The sequence below is a fragment of the Thamnophis sirtalis genome, unplaced genomic scaffold, assembly GCF_051295495.1.
Source record: "Thamnophis sirtalis isolate CommonGarterSnake01/CBP01778 unplaced genomic scaffold, rThaSir2_p1.2 scaffold_8, whole genome shotgun sequence".
Lineage (NCBI taxonomy): Eukaryota > Metazoa > Chordata > Lepidosauria > Squamata > Natricidae > Thamnophis > Thamnophis sirtalis.
In genome coordinates this window covers 51903451-51925689 of record NW_028261388.1, presented here as the reverse complement: position 1 = coordinate 51925689, position 22239 = coordinate 51903451, and the positions used below count along the sequence as shown (strand labels likewise).

General features: G+C 37.7%; 1 protein-coding gene and 1 long non-coding RNA gene across 3 annotated transcripts in view; one reads left to right on the top strand and one right to left on the bottom strand.

Moving 5' to 3' along the window:
• Positions 1-18736, bottom strand: part of MORC3 (MORC family CW-type zinc finger 3) — a 49041-nt gene extending 30305 nt beyond the window's left edge. The window contains exons 1-6 of one of the 2 annotated variants that reach the window (XM_087721644.1): positions 18555-18736; positions 12703-12775; positions 8959-9003; positions 7361-7493; positions 6462-6676; positions 4232-4379 (exon numbers count right to left, since the gene is read on the bottom strand). In XM_087721644.1, coding sequence (XP_087577770.1) covers positions 4232-4379; positions 6462-6676; positions 7361-7493; positions 8959-9003; positions 12703-12775; positions 18555-18596 — 656 coding nt within the window. In that variant the 5' untranslated portion in view covers positions 18597-18736. The remainder of the gene's footprint in view (positions 1-4231; positions 4380-6461; positions 6677-7360; positions 7494-8958; positions 9004-12702; positions 12776-18554) is intronic. The other variant, XM_087721645.1, reaches the window with a different exon arrangement.
• Positions 18737-18746: 10 nt separating this feature from the next.
• On the top strand, positions 18747-22239 carry LOC148044399 (uncharacterized). Its single transcript, XR_015697507.1, has 2 exons — positions 18747-19459; positions 20063-22239. It is a non-coding gene; the product is annotated as an uncharacterized LOC148044399 (long non-coding RNA).

Below are 22239 nucleotides of genomic sequence, written 5' to 3'. Positions count from 1 at the left end.
GTCCTTTCACAAGCTCCGATAGTCTGCAGATGGTGGGCGGAGATTAGCCCCTGGGTGGAGCCAATCAACTTCAAAAACTCCTTCCAAAATAGAGAGATGAACTGAACCCCCCTATCGGAGATAATGCAGTCTGGCACAACATGGAGACAATACACATGTGTAATGAACAACTTAGCCAAGGTTTTAGCCGACGGAATTTTGGAACACGGAATAAAATGAACCTGTTTGGAAAACAAGTCCATAACGACCCAAATCACAGTATTTCCTTGACTCTCTCGTAATTCAACAATGAAATCCATAGATATTTCTTTCCACAGAGCCTCTGGACAGGCCACGCCTTGGAGCTGGCCCTGGGGTTTCCCTGGTGGGCATTTCACAGTAGCACATGTGGGGCAACTGGCCACATAAGACTCAATGTCCTTCTTCAATGATGGCCACCAAAATTGCCTTTTAATGAGATGCAGAGTTTTCACAAATCCAAAATGGCCTGCCATACGTGAATCATGGGCTCATTGTAGAACCAAAGTTCTAATGGCAGGAACATACAATTTAGCTCCTAACCAAGGTAGACCATCTTTCATGGTACACTCATTTGAATGCTGTTTAAACCATTCATCGGACTCAAGGTCCTCCTTGAGTTTGGAGACGAGGTCCTTTGTGACCTCAAAATTAGAGCTGCTCTGGCTTCTGGTGCCACCGGAGCAGCGAGATTCTTCGCAGGGATGACTGGGTGAACCACGCTAAGCTTTGAGCTGTTGTATTGAGGGAGCCATAAAATTCTTTCCCCCTGGGATATACTTTAAAGTGAAATCGAACCTGTTGAAGTGTTGTGCCCATCTCATTTGTTTAGGAGATAACTTCCGAGGGGTCTTTAACGCCTCCAGATTCTTGTGATCAGTCCACATCTCAAAAGGGTGTTTAGCCCCCTCCAGGAAATGTCACCAGGTCATCAAAGCCCACCTGACTGCAAAAGCCTCCTTTTCCCATATAGCCCATCGACGGTCCGTCTCAGTCAGCTTCCAAAAGGTGTAAGCACAAGGTTGTAGCTTTCCATCAGCATTTGCTTGTAGCAATACTGCCCCAACTGCAACATCACTAGCATCCGCCTGGACCACAAATGGTGAATCCATGTCCGGGTGTTTCAAAATTGGTTCAGCCGCAAACAATCGTTTTAGTTTTTCAAATGCGGCTTGACACTCCATGGTCCAATTTAAGGGTTTTCCTGGTCTAGGCTTGGCCTCTCCCTTTGATTTCAGGAGGTTCGTAATTGGGAGGGCAATGCTGGCGAATGAGGGAATAAACTGACGATAAAAACTGGAGCAGCAACTCGGGGTCTAGCAGGTTCAATGAATCCCCTCTGCAAATTTTTGTCAATAAACTTCCTTAACTCATCCATTTCATGGGGGATCATTGAATAAATCTGAGGTTTCAGAAGTTTTACTCCGGGAAGAATATCAATGCTGCAATCAGTGACACGGTGTGAGGGTAATTTATCAGATGACTTTTCACTGAAAACATCTTTTAGGTCCCAATATTTTTTTGGGATTTTCTCCTCCCCCTCAATTTTTTCTTGCCCCCTGGGGGCAAGAGGTTGGGGTCAGTGTTACTCCATTTGGGAGCCCCACCTCCTTCAGGGGGTGTAGCAGATCAGATGCGTATCCACCCTTTCCTCCAATTGATTTGTGGATTCCATCTGTGTAACCAGGGTAAGCCTAATATAAGAGGCCGGTCCATCCCTGGGGCTACAATAAAACTTATTGACTCTTGATGAGTTCCCATCCACATGTCTATTGGGTCAGTCACAAAATGGGCCGGGTTCCCTCCAGCTATTGAGCCGTCCAACTGGCAAAAAGCAATTGGGGCTTTCAAAGTTTTTAGTCTTAGGCCCAATTTTTCCATTACTTCGGGGCTAACGATGCAACGTGTGCAACCCGAATCTAAAAGAGCCAGCATTTTCTCTTGCGCTCCAGTAGGGGCACTTTAAGTTCCACTGGGATAGTCATGGGGCCCGATCGGGAGCTTACTAGACAATCGTCATCAGATTTGGTTTCAGTTTCCTCCGATGAGGAGGGTGATTCCTCTTCCCCTGGGGCAGGGTGGATTTGCGGATGCGGTCTCCCTCCTCCTCCCAGGCGGTTTCTCTGGCCTCCTCTCCCCCCTAATAGAGGGCCTTGGGCTCATCTTGGTGCGGCAGTTTACTGCTTGGTGCCCCTCCTTCCCACAACTGGAGATGAGCAACCTGGGCTTGCTTGCAGAGCCACTTTTCCCTCCTTTTGGGGTTCCTTGGGGGGGAGTACCCTTCTCTCTCCCACTATCTTCGCTATAATTGTCACAGGCTAAATCAATCTCCATCTCGGCAGCCAGTTCATAGCAGAGCTGCAATTTGGGGGGAAACCCCCAGTTTACACAGTTGTTTCCCTGAGTAAGGGTTTTAATTTTAGTTGTTTGTCGCTCCGTGAGCGAATCATCAAAGTATTTACTCAGAGCTGCCATAAATCGTTTATAGTCTCTCAGTAGGGGGGGCGGGGTCAGCATCATGCAGGGCCTGCATCCAAACGGCTGCCTTATTTTCCAATGCCATAATGCTTCTTACCTTGGCCTCTTCAGTAAAAAATTCATCTCCGAACTGTTGCATATTCCACAGCTGCCCGAGGGAAACCAATAAATATTTTGATTTTCCCCCAGACTTCATACCCGGGGGGGGGAGGCTTTAGCCATCCGGCGTCTGCGGGGGCCCCCTCCTCCTCTTGGAATGTTTCTGGCTGTTGTCAGTGGGGTCACGGCTGAATCATTTTGATCAGTTCCACCTTCAGCCCTGCCCCCCCCCCCCGGCTTCTCTCAGGCAGAGCAATCCCTCTACAGACCTCTTCTCTGTTTCATGGAGATCTGCTTCTCTTCCAGAGTCATGACGGGAATGTTGTCTCTCCCAAGCCTCTGCAAATAGCTTCATGAGGCTCTCCTCATCTTCCCCCTGGACGCTGCCTTGCTTGGACATTTTCCAGGGGGTGTAGGAATTGGTTGCAGTCCCCTTGGAACTTATTAGCTCCGGGATGAGTGCAAGGTCAGATCTTGCTTAATGTCAGGGCTGTTTCGCTCAGTAACCAAGAAAGAAACCACTCAACTCAGCAAAACAGAGGCTGACACATGGCCTGTTAAAATTCTTAGCTAAAAGCGCACTGCATAATTTTGGATGGAAGTCCTTGAGTGCAGTCTCCAACCTTTGTGGCTTGGCAGCCCTGCGGGAGGGGAAGAGAGGAACCGAGCCATGTAATTGGTGGACCATTGCGCATGCACACCTTGACTTGCGCAAATTGAGCTGCGTGCACGCACTTGCATTGGCCCACTTCTTGCGGGGCCCATTTCTGAATAGGCCACAGCCTGGTAGTGGCCTACAGTCCTGTTCTAGTTGTATAACTCAATATTGAACTTCTCACTTGCTTATAAAAATGCAGCAAATTATAAAAAAAATTAACAAGTTATATTATGCACTACAGAGAAATATAAATGAAGTAAAATACAATATGGACCTAAACAGCAAAACAAAATTAAAAAGTAGGTCAGAAAATTCCCTAAATATCAGCGTTTGCAATATAAAGACAGCTATATTTCTTAGAGGTACAATTGCTTCTCAGACTTTTCCTGTTTTCTGGAGCACTTCCCAACACAAGTGTTTTCTCTCTGTGCATTTGCATATACATAGCATCCAGTCTGAGCCAGATGTTTTAGTGGCTGAAATCCAGCAGCAACTATACATCTACCTGAATATATAATTAAATAACTGCTTCTCTCTCACCTAGTTGCTGATGATACAGTTGAAATCTGTTGAAATCCTACTTTATGTTGGAGGCAAAAACAAAAACTAAGCCAATTACCGTCAATCATGGGACTTGAGACTTCTTATAACTTGAAAAGATGTTTCCTAAAGCAGGCCATTTTGTTTGAAGTTCAGAACAAATCTTGTGTTTTGTTTTGAGGCTGGGATAAAAAGTCAACTCATGGCTTTTTAAAATCCAACTTTGAAACAATGTAGAAGTTTTAAATTCTGAATGTTTAAACTCAGATCACTGAGTTCTTTAATATTCTTTTACCTAAAGAATTTTTGAGATAAATCTGAGTACAATCCATTCCCACATTAATTTATCATGTAAATATGAACTCAGCCTTATTTTATATAGTATTAACAAATTAATGTATATAACATTGCATTATTGATATCAAATTTTCCTCTTACCTTCGAAGGTTCCAAATAATAATCCGCGTTCCTTTTTTCCCTATAACTGCATCAAGTTCTGCAAGCAGCTCCTCTTCAGTAGAAAACAAGGAATGGGTCAGAATAGCCTCCAAACTGGCTGTTGATTCATCTGGTTTCATCACTTTCCGTAAAATATGTTAAGGATGCAGTAGATATCAATTTTGAAAAATGTGTCTATTATAATCTTTTGAATCACTCCTAAATTAAAACAGCTATTGATGGGCATTTCCTGCAGTTTTAAAAACCTCAAATATCAAAATGATTCAGTTCTGCCAAAGAGTAAACAGCCCAACCAAAGACTAAGACAACCCCCACCCAGACAGGCAAGATGCCAGAATATAAACTGATAGCAAACAGCACTCCTTTGTAGGTAAAAGAATTGCATCTTTTTAAGTCAAACTATTTTACCTACAAATTAGATCATATAGCACTGAGCTCACTAGTATATACAGTGAATTTTGAGACAAAAATTGAATATAAAATCTGAAATCTCATGTTATATGGGTGAGAAAGGACTACCTCCTTGACACAGCACCCTCTATTACATTTTGTGTCATGTCTTCTGAAAATGAAGATATAGGTTGAATATTTATAAATATCATGCTTGCTGGCAGAATCTATCTACGTACCATTCAAACCTTTTGTAATAAAGATTACAATATCTATACTTTTGAAGTCTTATTTCACAAAAATAACTTTTAAGGTTGTACCCTGAAATATGCAGATGCTTTCCTGGCTCTTCTAAATTGTCTATGAAACAGCTGTAGAACTGTTCCCGAGCCTTGCTGGTTTAGTAAAATAAAACTATTGTTAGAGAAATTAACTACACCAGAAGCTACAGGAGCTGTCACTACTAGATATGCATGACAAAAATCAAAATATGAAGTACTGCCTCTGGGTCTTGCAACTCTTGTTTTTATTACCTATGTTAGGCAAATAGACAGACTACAACTTCCAGATTTGGAATTTTCCTTTCCCATTCCTTTTTTTTAATCTGCATTTTGGAAAGGGAACAAGTATCTTTGGCTAACAGATTGCTCATTAATATGAGCAAAGGAATCGGGAAAGGAATTTTCCATTGTCACTGGATTGCCAGTAGGGTAAGGTACAGAATTAGAAATCACTCCCCCAAAAAACGTAATAAAGAGAAGGCAAAAGAATCTACAAAAGAAATTAAGTTTTTGTTGCCTCTCAAAACAGTTTTGGCTTATCTTGTTTTTCATGATGTACAGATGTCTTCATGCCAAGATATTATGGACAATTTAGTTGTTATATTTATATGATTAAATATGCATGAAGAGATATGCTTAAAATTTGCTATTTTTAAGCCTCCAAAGAGTGTTAGGAATCATTTGGAGCTATGTTTGGGAGATATACATAATATTAAAAAAAAACCTTGTTATGAAATATAGCATTGGGATACACAGAAAACTATCATTTAAATTATGAGTATAACTTCACCTTTCCTATTCTTTGAAATAAAATAAGCATATCTTCTATTTTTACAAGAACTCTGTGGGGCAATATTTCATGGCAATATAGATATGTTGAAGATGAAATTTAACTCTTTACTCTCTTTCTTAGATCTAATACTTAGCATTTTAATTAGAATTTGTTCTCACATAAGTACATATACATTCATGACCATACATTTTTCTTTCCCTCCAAAGAACTGTGGGAAATAATCAAACATAGAGATAAATATACAAACACCTGCCCTCTTTTTTTCTATTCCTGTAAGTAACCTCCAGTTGAACATGTGCCTCTCCACATCAAAACTGGAGGAATTTTTGAGTTGTTATAGAATAAACTGAACATTTCCCTAAATGCACCTATGCTTTCTTAGCTACCTACACTATGTCATTGACTTTTTATTGATGCAATCATGATTAGTATTCAGTATATTAAAAAGCCAGATTAGGACTAATACCTACACTGAAATTGTGCATTGACTTTATAGTGATTTGGGCATTAATACATCCAAGCCAAAAGACAGAATCATCAGCATTAAAGCAATCCTTCTCAAAGTTCAATGAATAATAGATGTGAAATTTCTTGAGCAAACTCAATTTTTGAATGACTATCTGTATACATTTTACATAACACAATGCAGCATTTTTAAAGAACTTGTAAAAAAAAGTATATGTGCCTGGATAAATACACATTTTAATCTTCAATTTCCTTTAGAAAAAAACCATGAAAAGGATATTGTTCTTGTTGAAAGATATTATGGGAACAATTACTTGTTCTGCCTTTGTAATTTCCAAGAATGTCTGTGATAATAGGCCCACACTCATGACATCTCCATTCTTGGTGAAAACAATTGCATCTTTTCCCAGCCGCATAGATCCTGATTTAAATCCATTTCCATACAATCCAACAGGAACGTGGCCATTCAGTGTAACTTTGTCACTGAAGCCAAAACTGAAATGGTTTTGGAAAGATGAAAAGAATGTTAATGTTACATTGCTCATATAAGAACTGAATATCCAAGTGAATATTCTTCTTTTAACCTGAAATACAATGCAACTTCAATTCTGGTTAACAACTACATTTAGAAGCACCTGTTGGTATAATTGATGTCTAACAATATTGCTATGTACATTATAAATTATATAATCTGAAAATGATTATATAAAAGTAGGTTCATACTGTAGGTCCATACTATATACTGCATTTATACCAAAAACTCAAAATATAGCAGGATAAACCTACACATCTTGTTTAGATGGTTATCTGTCCCCTTCCTCTAATTTAAAAGGTTGAGTATGTTCTATAGCCAATAGGCCTAGCATCTTTAAGTTGCTAAGCCATAGCAACACTTTTGCAGTATCCTGGGGTCATGTGATCACCTTTTGCGACCTTTTGACAAGTAAAGTCAGTGGGAAGCCAGATACACTTAATAACTGTGGTCACTAAACCAATGCAGTGGTTCACTTAACAACTGTGGTAAGAAAATTCATATAATAGGGCAAAACTCACTTAACAATTGTCTTGTTTAGCAACAGAAATTTTGGATTCAATTGTGGTCGTAAGTCGAGGATTAACTGTATACAATCATAAATTCTAAGATGTGTTCAGCATGGATAGGAAGTAAACTTTCCTTACCTCAACATCTTATGCAATTTATCCGCATTCATACCATTCCCATTATCCATGAATGTTAAACATACATTCTCATTTATAATTGTTTTGTCAATCCACATCTGTTTAGCATTTACATCAGGGTCATATGCATTATCTAAAAGAACAATGTATAAGTATTATTAGGACTAGCATGATGATTTACATAACTACTTTTCCTTTCCAGTTGTACATGCATCAATTTGTTGTAACACTAGAAATGTAAACATAAAATACTTTGTGTAAATGAAAAAATATTCTACCACTACAAATAAAAAAATTAATTCTTAGCTTTCTGAGATCATTTAGGTTGGGTGTCGGCAAGCCACAGCTCTTTCATCCCTCTACTGCGGCTCCCTATCGTCCTGCCGTGACAGAGGAATGAAAGAACTATCACACTGTCGCTGCAGCGGCGATGGCTGGAGACTTAGTGTGGGAGTGAAGAGCCCCTGTACTTGCCTTTGAGCAGCAACAGGATTCTGCTTTCATTGTACATTTGCTATTGCTGCCAGCAAAGAGAGCTGGGAGAGAATGGCGGAGATGGCTCTTGTGGGGTGGGGCCCATCCCACGTCTCGCTTTCCTCCTCCCTCGTCAGCGGGGCCAAGAGAAAGAAGGAGTCAGCGTGGAGAAGTGTTCCCCTCTCCCGGATGAGCACTGAGCACAAAAGCCCAGTGGGAGGGGGAGGCTGGCCTGGAAGAAGCACGCCCATTGGCAAGTCAAACGGTGGAGAGGCCTGGCCCAGCACTTAAAGCAGGACACTGTTCGGCAAACTGCCACCTTTGAAATGTGCCTTGCCTTTGAGGAAGCCGGGATGTGATGGCTGGGGCGGGGGCAGTAAAGGCATCAGGGCTGCTCTCCCCCACCCAGCAAGCCAGGCCTAAAGGAGTGTTTCCAGTGCGTGTTCCTCTGTACCAAAGTGGGATTGAGTCAGGGGTAAGGAAAAGGGAGCAGGGGGAAGGGTAGAGGGGCTTCTAGGAGGAGAAGCCCGACTGGCTTTCCTTTTGGTGTGGAGGGGCGGAAGACCCAATAAAAGTCCAATTTTCTCTAATAAATGCAGAAAATAAAGAGATGGCAGTCCAAAGTCCAAAAAGGGAGGTTGGGTTTGTTCATCAGAGGATCGGAGAAGAAATCAAAATTTGGGCAGGAGGCTATTCAGAGAGAGAACTGCCTGGGTCTTCCCTCCCCCTTAGAAGTGGAATAAAAATAGAGGTGCGTGTGTGTAAATAACAGCCTGAGATAGCTTCAGCCACAAACAACAGCTGCTGTTATTTTCGCTGAGAGCTTCTAAGCTACACAGCATTCTTTAGTAAATACTAAAAATAATGAACCATAATATACAGGATTAAAGGAAGGAAGGTGAAATCAGAGGAGGGGGGAAGGAAGGAAGGAAGGAAGGAAGGAAGGAAGGAAGGAAGGAAGGCAGGCAAAAAATAATTAGGATGTGATGGCACTCCAGAGACTACAGCACTACGTTTTCTTTATTTTATTTTATTTTTATAAAAAAGTGTTTTTATTTTTAGACAAACATAAAACATGCAGACCTAAAGACACACAAAATAAAAATCCTTCTCCAATTACTTACAGTGTGTTGATTGGTTGCAAAACGTTTGGGCTTTCTCACAATAGTCTTCACTTGCAATTTACATAAAAACTCATATCATCATTCTAATATATATGTATACAATTATGGTTATTAAACATTCATTTGACTATAGCTATTATTACATCCTTTTTATATAAAATAGTCTAAATTTAAGATAAATTTATATTATGGCATTTATATCATCCTGAATTCATCCAATAGTATTACATCTTTATATTCTATTCTATATAGAATTATTTGTCTTTTATAACAAAGCTTTTAAGCATCGTCTCAATAGTCCTCACTTACAATTTATGTAAAATTTCGTATTATCAATCTAATATATATGTGTGTGTGTGTGTGTGTGTGTTGTATTTGTGCTGATAAATAAATAAAAGGAGACTAGTATAGATCTATTTCAAGCTATTTAACTCTCATCAGCTAGCCATACCCTTACTGGGATTCGAACCTGTGTTGTATAATCCCAGTAAGTGTATGGCTAGCTGATGAGAGCTAAATAGCTTGAAATAGATCTATATTGGTCCCCCTTTATTTATTTATCAGCACAAATACAACACAAATGTAACAAAGGCAACAGTAAAAATATTGGGTTTCTGTCGTGATGGTCTCTTGTGACGAGCCGATAGACAGAGAATGGAAGCAGTTAGCTTCCTCCCATAATTGGGGCATACCAGGTGTTGTGACACTAAATACATACATACATACATACATACACATATACATACATACATACATACATACATACATACATATAATGAACCCCCCCCCCCGGGGTTTATCAGGGGTTGTATTACCAGGGGTTGTAAAAATCTAATAGATACCTTTCACCCTGGCTTCGCTGATAACGGATAAGAGCCTGTGGCCTAATGGCTAAGAAGTTTGCCTAGTATGTAATATAGCCCAGGTTCAAATCATAGTAAGGGTATGGCTAGCTGATGAGAGCTAAATGGCTTGAAATAGATCTATATTAGTCTCCCTTTATTTACTTATCAGCACAAATAAAAAAACATACATACATACATACATACATACATGTGTGTATATGTATATGCATATGTATTATCATTATTAATCATTTATTTAACTATAACTATTATTACTTTATTTTATACATAATACTCTAAATTTAACTAAGTTTAACTTAATTTTTATTCTAACATTTCACTTCTTCATCCCATATCCTTCCAGTAGTAATGCAGTTCTATATCTCTTGTCATTTGTGGTATTTGTATTCTAATTGTTTTCTTGATAAGTCTTATGTGGAGTTCTCTTGGCACCTTGTTGTTCCTTGCATATCTTGTTAAGACTCGAAACCCTCCATCTGTTCCTTCTATCCACTTGCCTTTGGTTATCACCGGTGCTTCTGCCAGAATTTCTCTCATTGTTTCTGCCAAATTTTCTCCCTTTTCTTCTTCCATGTTTTGGGGTTTGAGATAGAGTTCCAGTTTGTTAGTCTCTCCTTTCAACATTCCACTTCTGTTGTTTCCAACCACACTCAATTTGCTGTCAATATCAACCATTTTTCTCATCACTTTATATTTTTCTTCAATTTTCTGAACTCTATCTTCAAATTTCATCATTGTTTTATAAATATTCTCAACTCTTCCCTCTATTTTTTCTGTTTTTTGTTCTATGATCTCCATCCTCTTTTCAATGTTTTTGTACTTATTTGTACTTTTTGAATTTCAAACATAATCATTTGCAATGTTAATTCTTTTTCTTCTTCATGTTGCACAATTCTTCTTATAAACACTGTCACTAAGATATCCAAAGCTTTTTTGTTGAGTTTCAAACAAGTTCACTATAATCTTTCAAGTCAAGGTTTTCTCTTCACTCCAGTCCAACTATTGATAGTACTCCAGAAGAGCACCTGCATAAACAATCCGTACTCTTCCCACTATCTCTTTCAATAAACAAAATCAAGAGTCTTGAAGTATTAGATATGCGTTGAATGTTCAAAGGAAATTAAAAAAATGATGTTTCCAAGCCTCCAGCCTCTAGATGGCAGTATTGCTTCTTTTTCCTCTGCCTCTACCCCTCTTTAAATTCCAAACTTAAGAAAGAAAAAAAAGTGCTTAAAAGCAAACAATCCAGCTGAGCGTTGTAAAAAGAAAATAAAATCATAATCCACAAATACGAAAAAAAGGAAAAATAGAAGAAGAGGGGGAAAAAAGAAACCAGTCCAATTTAAAAAGTAAGAGGCATTTGTAAAAGTTCCATCTATAAAAAAAGCAAAATTTTAAAAAAATAACACACTAAGTTTAATTCAGTCTTAATTCACCACTTGCTCTCTTCTGTCTTCAATTTTAATTTTACTCCAAGGCTTTTTGTGTGTTTTCTTCTGTAATAGTAAAAATTTGTCTCACCATTTCGACACACTCTCTCTCCTGCTTTTTTTCCGTTCAGGGGCTGTCTCAACCTTCCGCAGCTTCAATGGCTGCTTCTCTTTCACCGGAAAAAAGAGCTTCTCCTGGATCAATCAGGGATTTTGCGATGTCCCTGAGATCAACAGGACGTGCCCTTCTCTATCACCATCTCTACAGGACAGTTTAGGTGCAAAAGGATCGTCCAGCAGCAGAGATATCGACAGCAATCCTGGTGCTCCAAGATTGCATGTCGTGTCATAGCAACGTCAGCCTTGCTCTCTCTACTGCACTACATTTTCATCATTCCTGAGTTGTGCTGTTAAAGAAATCCAGTGCCACCAGGGAGAAGTCAAGTTGTGAAAGAATGAAATTCCTCACATTGAAACTGTGGATAGGTCATAACAGAGGTGGGCATTCTCCCTGACAAAGTTTCTTGTTATGTGTCCTATGATTTAAATTTCAGATAAATGTATTTCTTTGCTGTACTCTTAATTCAGCAAGGTATGCCAGGGCACTGCCACGGTTGAAGGGGATTCTGCAGAAGATGCCCCAGGAGCCAGTTTCATCTCTGTACCCATCAAGCATTCCATGTCCTGGTTTCTCTTCCCCATCCTGAGAGCTAAATGTTAGTTGTACTTGTAATTTCTCCAGGGGGGCTCAAATAGTGGAAAGGACGGGGGGGGGGGGGAGACAGGGAGACAGACAGACAGAGGGGTGTGGCAAATCATTTAATCTCTGCCCTAATGACCGGCTGGGTAGACCTGGCTGGGGGGAGGGGTCATGTGACTGGGTGGAAGTGAGTGATGTCAAGTTGACCACGCCCAGCCAGGTTTTGTGGCTCCTGGTGTTTTCTTTTCCGTGAGAAATGGGCCCAAATGGTTCTTTGAGTGTTGCTGACTCCTGATCTAGGTGGAGAGGGAACTAGAATTCACAAAAATAATGGGAGAATGCAATGACAAACCACTTATATATTGTTTCCACAGGTGTCAGGCATGACTGTGTCTATCAAATCAAATTAGATTGTAAGACGTTTTACCTTTCAACTTTTATGTTTCATCTTAGTTTGCCACCCAGAATTCTTTTGGTTAGATGGGCGGTTATGTAAATTTGTCAAATAAATAAATGTGATATAACCTCCTACTTTAAAACATAAAATCATCTGATGATATTATGTTCATTAAAAATTCTATTGTATAGTTTAGGTCTGTGGAAATTTACAGCAATTCTACAATATAAAGAATATGTAGATCATGATTTCCAAAGATGTCGGAAAACAGATATTATTGAACTACAAACAGAAATGCATTGTACATAACATAAAAGCTTCAACTGAATAGATAGAAAACTGTTCACATACCTATAAGTTCAGCCACAGCGCTGAAAGGCCAAGTGTGACTGGTTGAGTTTGTATGCAAAAATTTGGGACACAACTGAAATGAAAAAATATTTAATGGTTAACACAAAACATTTTATTTAAAATTCTTTATGCAATATAAACTTTACCTGCTCTCAAAGGCTGTAAAGATTCATTGTAGATATTAGCTGTTGTTTGCACTTAACCAGTTTAAAGTTATATAGAAAGTTGAAATACTTTAATTACTCAAAGCATATTTGGGGTTTTAAAATGGCTTATTATTAGCTGTGATTGCTAGCTGGCTTACATTTGTATAACATAAGATAACCCCAAAACCTTTTGTGAAGGAAGAACAAAGACAATATTTTTACTTTTTTTTTCAAATTCCTTCTAGAATATTCTTCTTGGTCTTGGATATAAGTTTCAGGGAACTGTTTTTCCTGGAACAATATAGAGTAACCTTTTACAATATGTGGTCATAGCCACTAACTAAAATAATGTAAAGGATTTGATAGAGATTAAAGAAGTAAAAAAGCTGCTAAGAGCTACATATGATTGCATTGGGATATAACTGATAGAATAGATAAATAAATGGGGAAAAAAGAGCTGCTCATGGAATGTGATGGCAACATCAAAAGGAAATACTGCAATTCAAAAAGTAAATGTTGAGCAATGTTTTCAAATGAAGAGTTGAGTGTCCAATGGTATAAACATAAAAATGACTGAAATCTCATATGATTTCATTGTCACCTTCAGGTCTCTTGTGAAAGCTCCAATGGTCTGTGAAAGTTAGTAATGTTCCAAGAGCTTGACATGCGCATTTAATATTAATTATAGAATTTTATGAGCACTACCTTGATGGAAGCTGTTATAGGCACTGTACTCTCTATATGTAATAAGCCTAAATCATAAAAGTATAATATACAACATAAGGAGTAAATTAAGCTTCCAAAGATTATTGCCTCATATCCAATTCCAACAAAAAATGTACAGAGATAAAAAAATTGTGTGGCATAATTTCCTGAACTTTTCGAGGAGGATGGATAGATGGAGATTATGTTATCTCTTCTGTAAGAGCAAATATTCTAAGATAATAACACAGATTCGATTGTGACTATGAACTAATCTTTAATAGCTTGCTTTAGATACAATTCAAATATTATGAATGTTATCTCTAAATAATTTTACTTTCCATGCATGCAAGGCCATTCATCAGGCCATTCTCTTTTGAAAAAGCAATTCAAAGTATGTAAAAGAAATAAGAAATGATATGTTTAAAAATCAAGGGTACCACATAAGAAAAAGGAAAAGAATTAAATGTAGATGCACAATGACAATCAATATAACAATCCTTGCAAATAAGTTCTCTCCACATCTTCCGATCTTGCACTACTTCTAGTTTTTCTATGCACTCTTCAGTAACCCATTTTATGTGCTTTCACTTCTAATATTATCATAAGCATTCTCTAAAACATGAATCTAGAAATTATTTAAACAATCAAAGGAACACCACTACACATGCCTTTTTACTCCTAACTCAGTGCTGACCCATTTAGAACGCATATATAGTTTATTCTCACACACTAGTCTACAACACATTCAGAACTTCTAAGTGTATCAACATTGCTAATTTAATCATTATCATAAATAAAACCTTGTTTTTAGATTCATTCTAGTTTCATATGCACATACAAATAGACTTATGTCTGAACAGAATTTTTTCCTAGGAAATATTTCTCAAACTGTCATTACTTTCAATCACTATTGGGTGTCAAATGTCCCAATAGCCTTTTGACTTATCTTGTATCCCATTCATTTATTCTTTTCATTAATGGGGTAATTTATTCACCTAGATATTTTTTTTCCAAACTATTGTGGAATTTTTCTGCAAATGCAGTATCACCTTTGTTGAAATGAACAACATCAGCAACTATAAAACAAGTTTTTGTACAAACAATAATCAAATGTTATTAATTCATAAGATTAAGTGAATGGCCTTCAAAACTTAATATTGTAAGAGGAAATGACAGGAAAGTCAAAACTAAAAGAATTGGATTACAGGAAAGACAGAATTAAAACTGAATTTTAAAACTAGAATATCGTGCAAAAGTTCATTTATTTCAGTAATGCAACTTAAAAGGTGAAACTAATATATGAGATAGCAAGATAGTTCAAGCCGTGATTTGTCATAATTGTGATGATTATGGCGTACAGCTCATGAAAACACCAAATCCACAATCTCAGAAAATTAGAATATTACATGCAATCAATAAAACAAGGATTGTACATAGAACAATATCGGACCTCTGAAAAATGTAAGCATGAATATGTACTCAGTACTTGGTTTGGGTGCCTTTTGCAGCAATTACTGTCTCAATGCGGCGTGGCATGGAAGCTATCAGCCTGTGACACTGCTGAGGTGTTATGCAGGACCAGGATGCTTCAATAGCGGCCTTCATCTCTTCTGCATTGTTCAGTCTCATGTCTCTCATCTTTCTCTTGGCAATGCCCCATAGATTCTCTATGGGGTTCAGGTCAGGTGAGTTTGCTGGCCAATCAAGCACAGTAATCCCACAGTCATTGAACCAGGTTTTGGTGCTTTTAGCAGTGTGGGCAGGCGCCAAGTCCTGCTAGAAAATGAAGTCAGCATCCCCATAAAGCTCATCTGCGGTAGGAAGCATGAAGTGCTTCAAAATCTCCTGGTAGATGGCTGCATTGACCTTGGTCTTAATGAAGCACAATGGTCCAAAGTCCTCTTTTCTGATGAGAGCAACTTTTGCATCTCATTTGGAAACCAAGGACCCAGTGTATGGAGGAAGATTGGAGAGTCCAGTCAAGCACAGCAATCCCACGGTCATTGAACCAGTTTTTGGTGCTTTTGGCAAAAATGTTGCTCTCATCAGAAAAGACGACTTTGGACCACTGTGCTTCATTAATGCTGACTTCATTTTCCAGCTGCCCACACACTGCCAAAAGGACCAAAACCTGGTTCAATGACCGTGGGATTACTGTGCTTGATTGGCCAGCAAACTCACCTGAGAATCTATGGGGCATTGCCAAGAGAAAGATGAGAAACACGAGACCGAATAATGCAGAAGATCTGAAGACCGCTATCGAAGCATCCTGGTCTTCCATAACACCTCAGCAGTGCCACAGGCTGATAGCTTCCATGCCATGCCGCATTGAGACAGTAATTGCTGCAAAAGGCACCCAAACCAAGTACTGAGTACATATGCATGCTTATACTTCTCAGAGGTCCGATATTGTTTTATGTACAATCCTTGTTTTATTGATTGCATGTAATATTCTAATTTTCTGAGATTGTGGATTTGGTGTTTTCATGAGCTGTACACCATAATCATCACAATTATGACAAATCACGGCTTGAACTATCTTGCTTTGCATGTAATGAGTCTATCTCATATATTAGTTTCACCTTTTAAGTTGCATTACTGAAATAAATGAACTTTTGCACGATATTCTAATTTTTTGAGTTTCACTGTATATAGTATCTCAGCCATTGGGAAAGAGGAGGGATGGACGGCTGGTGCAAGGACTGGATAAAGATGTTGATTTGAGATGATAAACTTTGTAGAGAACCAAGCTTTGATAGCTTCTCTCCCTGTTTGTTGCAACAGGTTTTCACTGTGTCTTGGGTGGTTTTTGCTCAGGTGAGTTTGCCTCTGGTCAGGAAGGAAAGTAGCCAGGGGCACATATTCATATTCTCTATCATAGAATTTAATCATTTAATTCATATTAAAAATGCATCAATTAGTCTCAACAAGATCAAGCAAATCTTCATTTACATTTATTACAAGCTTGCCCTCCTTAGTTTTCAGACAGAAAAATTTATTTTTCTTCATTTCATCTAAATTCATGGTCTTCATTTCCTGTTCTTATTGTATATCACACTTGAAATCTTCAGTATCTTATGGTCAAGATATTACACCAAGGTTTACATATAATGCGTGTTACTAAGTCAGCAATGTAAATAAGATATCCAGGTATCAAATACAACTTACAACCTCAACTTACAACCAAAATTGAGCCCAAAATTTCTGTTGCTGAAACATTTGTTACATGAGTTTGGCTTCATTTTACGACTATTTTTGCCACAGTTGTTAAGTGAATCTGGCTTCCCCATTGACCTTGCTTGTCTGAAGGTGATCATAAGACCCAGGGACTTGCAACCCTCATAAATATGATCAGTTGCCATTTATCGGAATTTTGATCACATGACCATGAAGATGTTGGAATGGCTATAAGTATGAAAAACAGTCATAATCACTTTTTTTCAGTGCCATTGTAACTTCAGCCACTAAATAAACTGTTTTAAGTTGAGGGCTTCCTGTATCTTGCAACTATCTCCACAAAATAGTGTAACTAGCTCAGTATTCAAGCAAACAATATATACTATACTATATATACTATACTATATATATACTATACTATATACTATATATATATATAGTATACTTAAGATTCATGCTTATTTTCCCACGCAATTAATAGTGCCATTGTTTTTATCTCATTATTGTGGGTTTTACACTCTTACACTGTGAACTATTTGGTTATTATTGTTTTATCACTTACACTTTTACTGCTTTATCACAAATGAAACTTACTGGTTTCTGTATGATTTTGATTCAAAATCCTTCTCAGTCACATGGCATTTTAAATAAACATTTCTGAGGAAAAAATCTTACAAAAATTAAAATTAAAAAGATCTTGGACAACATGGCAGGGAAACATTATTGCCTCGAAATTGCAACAAGTCACATCAGATTGCTGTACTAATGGATTGATAAGGCAGCTGCACGTTTTTATACCAAAGACTGCAATCCTGGTATTATTTAACAAACACAACCACTCGATCATGTGGTTGTAGACTCCGCCTCACTTTTTATAGAGAAACGAAAGCATCTTCAATATCCAAATACATTACTTCCTTGGGACTCTCATTTTTCGTCTTCATACCATCACATTTCCCACGAGAAAGATTAGTAATTGTTATGAGATTGCAGGTAAAATCCTAATATAATAATTTAACCTCCGCCTCCCAATAAAACTCCTGTACATTTAAAGATCTGAACAGAAAATACTATTTCAGTTTCAGGCACTTTATCCTCTTTTCGATCTACAAAGAAATAATCCATGTCGACCTTATCTGCTCTTTTAACACAATTCTTAAAGCTATGTAAATTTAAGCCATTGGCAATAACAACTTTAAGAATGAAACTCCCAAAGGGTATAGTTTCCAAAAGGCAACCGGATTGTCTTGGTTTTGTTTTTCTTTGAAAACGTTTCGCTTCTCATCTAAAAAGCTTTTTCAGTTCAGATGAGAAGCGAAATGGTTTTTTTTTTAAAAATCAAGGAATTTCAGTAGCCTTTTTGGAAAAAGCACCTCTGGGATAACCTTGACCTGGATGATTTGAGAATCTCCATAGACTTTTAAGAATCAAAACATTTTCAGCGATGCGGCTCTCCGGGACTAAAACAGAAAACCAAATACGACTTCACTGCAAAAACCTGTTAACAGGAAACCAATATAATCAAGCAACCTCTCTTCCACTTTTCAACGTAGCCAGATCCGTAACACGAACGAGAAAACCAAAGAAAAGAAAGCGGGATTCGAGACTGGAGAAGAAACCTTCCCTTCACCCCACCCACAATTCGAGGAAGGAAAAAAAAAGGGTGCAATTCATAACTAAATTGTAAGTCTTTTGCTTGGTAAGGCAGGCAGGGTCAAAAGGAAATACACACACACAAACACACACACCGCTTTGCTTCTCCTTCTTTCCCCTGGCCAAAAAAAAAAAAAAAAAGCCACAACCAAATTGCATTCCGTCTCTCACCGCACTAAGAGGAATCCCATTCTGATTCTGCACCGCCGCCATTTTAACTCCACTACAAAAGCCGCAGCCAACCTAAAGCTTCCTCTTTCTTATATCCAATGTACTTCCGGGGCGGGGCCTGGAAAAGGAAAATGTTATGTTTTCCCTTCGCTTTCCTTCTCTGTTGTGAGCTTCAGCGTGGAGATCTGGGGAGTGTTTCTTCTTCCAAATTACCCTCCTGTAGAATGCATCGGCTGTCGAGTCTTTTCATATCTAGTGTTTGCATTTCCCTTTGTAGCTGTGCTGCTTTCTCTTCTGTCACCCAAGGAAGCGCTTCATTCGTTAAATAATCTATTGCTCGATAATGAACTATCGCCCAAAAGCTTTTCCATAAGAAATCTGATGGGACGCAGTCTTGCGCGCGGTCTTCTTATTCAGTAAAGCGAAAAGAAACATTAATTGCAAAATGAGACTTGGAACTGGCCTTAAGTGCATGGCCATCTAGTGGTTGTCAAGAATCCCCAAAGCATCTTAGAAATACTAGCAGTGAGCCGAACTTTTAAGTTTAGAATCTGGCAAAAAATGACCGGAAAATTGATACAAATAGAGAATGTTACGTTCTGAACTTTCCAGATTCAGAACATAAGCCATGGACGTGATCTATCAATCGAATATAGAAAGTTTTGGCCATTTGATTATTTAAACTTTTAACTGACAAAAGTTGCTGAAAATATTACTATTTGTTTTCTTAAGGGCTTCATAGAAGGATTTTGTGTTGTACAAATATACTGATGAGTGCTAATTTAAATCAAATTGAATAATGCATTAAAAGAAATCTTTACTTTTTCAAACCAGGAGCAGTAAGTTCTAGCATGCTTCTAGTCCTCTTCAATTAAAATGGAGGAAATCAACCTAAATGAAAAAACGTGAGTAATTTCAAGCCATGTGTTCAGGAATTCTGTACATTTGAATATCTCTGTATTCCTTTTCTCATAAGATCTTGGAATTGTGGCTAGGCTTTTAATTAAAACAAAGTGAAAATCACTTATGGAGGGGGTGAATGAGAAATGGTGAAAAGGGAGAAATAATTACATTAGATGTTGATGGGCTGGCTGCTAAAGGAAGGTCATGGCAAACACTTGAAAGTAAATCAAGAAGACTAATGGGGGGGTCTGTCTGCCAAGAACAAAGAATGCTTATCAACATGAAATATGTATGTGTAAAGCTTGTGGTAATTATGGGTATCTAGAAAGCTGATAAAAAGTAACAAGAATTAGACAACTTGCAGACCTCAGCTAAATGTTAGGAATAGAGAAGGCCTGCAGTAAATGAAATGTGTATTAGATAACTCCTGGGGCATTCATTAGCCAAGGTTTAGGAATGGGACACCTCTAGAGCAATAGAACAAATTGTAGAATTATTACTAAAATGTTTATTAGATGATTTTTTTGTTATCTCACCTTGTCCCACCTCCTTCAGTGAAAATGTATAAAGCTTACTTAATCCTTTGTTCTTGGCCTTTTGACCAGGAACCCTTTTCCTTGGAGTACTCCAATAAAAAGCAATCAGAAAATCTGCACCTTGTTTCTGGCATCCATCATTGGCTTCGGCACCAGGCTCAGACCCGAATTGGAGGACAAGAATGTTAACCATAAACCAATCAGCAGTAAGATATGACGTAGAACTTCCTGTGTTAATTAGCTATGGTATGAAAAATGGTATTGAATCTTTGATGTTATCAATAAAAGATTGTAAAAGATTCTTGCCTAGGCATGCTTCTGAGACAACTGAACAGTTATCAGCAAAATACAAGTTAATTCAAGTTTCTGTCTTCATTAACGAATTTGCAATCTAATTTTATGATCCAAAATTAGGCTTCTGGAAACCAGAAGGAAGAGGAAAAAATGTCCTGCAGAACAATGCAATGTTAATACTATATAAACAATCTATCAAGAATAGACAACCTCTTTACAGCATATCATATATCTATTCATCCTGTTTATTAAATTCATATAATATAATAAACAGCTTAAAAAAGGCAAAAATACTCCAGCTGATCTAGAAGATCAAATTTGTTGCTTGATATAAAACAACTTGTAGTTTACATTTATAAATTATTTTACTGGTTAAAAAAAGTTGATATTGGTCACTCACTGTCGTATTGAATGAATGTAGTTCACATTCATTCAGCACTCATAACTATATATTCTTTCATGTTTTACCACACACACGTCTTAAGTATACCATTCTCACAGCATACAATTGTAAGTTTTTCCCTGATATATTCAACTTGTACTTCCATAAAACAAAATAGACGAAAGTGAAGAAAGTTAGCACCCATCCATCTTAGAAGAATGAAATATTTTAGGAAATATTAAAAGGCAGAATATTATATTTTTTTTAAAAAGAGAAACATGTTTCTAGAGACAGATTTTTAGATTTTAAGCCAATAATATGGCATCATCTGCATACAAAAATGTGTATATTGCAGATCCAAATTGCACCCCTCTTTAAAGTGCTCCTCCACCACCCCACCATAGAGGAAGACACTATGTAAGTCTTATCAATGCTTCTCAAGCATAGCACGTTTTGAGGCTAAAGAAGACGGAAAGAATTTTAGAAGATATATTATTTAAGCTTTCTCTACCTTGTTTCTTGGCTACTGACATCACATTCATTTGAATGGGGGGCTCCATTTGATAAAGGGAAAGGTTCCCCTCACACATATATACTAGTCGTTCCCGACTCTAGGGAGCAGTGCTCATCTCAATTTCAAAGCCAAAGAGCCAACGCTGTCTGAAGACATCTCCATAGTCATGTGGCCGGCATAACTAAACGCCGAAGGCGCATGGAATGCTGTTACCTTCTCACCAAAGGTGGTTCCTATTTTTCTACTTGCATTTGTACATGCTTTCAAACTGCTAGGTTGGCAGTAGCTTGGACAAGTAACGGGAGCTCACTCCATTATGCAGTGCTAGGGATTTGAAACCGCTGAATTGCCAACCTTTCTGATCGACAAGCTCAACCTCTTAGTCACTGAGCCACCGTATCCCACCCTTTGATTACAATTTCCTTTATATATAATTTTCCATCCCTGTTTCAGCACTCTCTTGTATTTGCCATCACTGGTAGCTGTTGGTTCCATTGTCGACCATTATACATTTTGTGAATAAATAACTTTCTGTGACAATCATTTAACCTACCAGATACTCTCAAAATTCCAAACCTGCCACAGTAAGGTTTAATTGCCCATTCCTGCTTTAAACAGTATTTGAACCAAATCTGGGATAAATTTTTCACATTTTCCTATTCAAAGTATTTTGCAATAACATGTTAATTTTCTAAACATCAATGGAAGTTATGATTTGCTTTGAGACATAACTTCCTTTTGTGTGGTTTTAAAAAAAAATGATTATAAGCATGGATTTTGAGGTATTCTAAAGAATACAAAGTTTACATGACAGGATTCTGTATATTGTTAAAAATTCAGACACAAGATATAGCATATTGTATGGATAATGGTATGCCAATAAATAATCACACTTTGTGTTCCAATATAGTACATATGTTAAAAATTAAAATATCACAATATACTTATATTTACTTTTAGAAGCAATGGAATATTTGTATACTATGAGAACTTTAGTTTCCTGCTAAAACTATGACTCACAAACTGAAACCAAATAAAATACTTTCAGTTACCAAA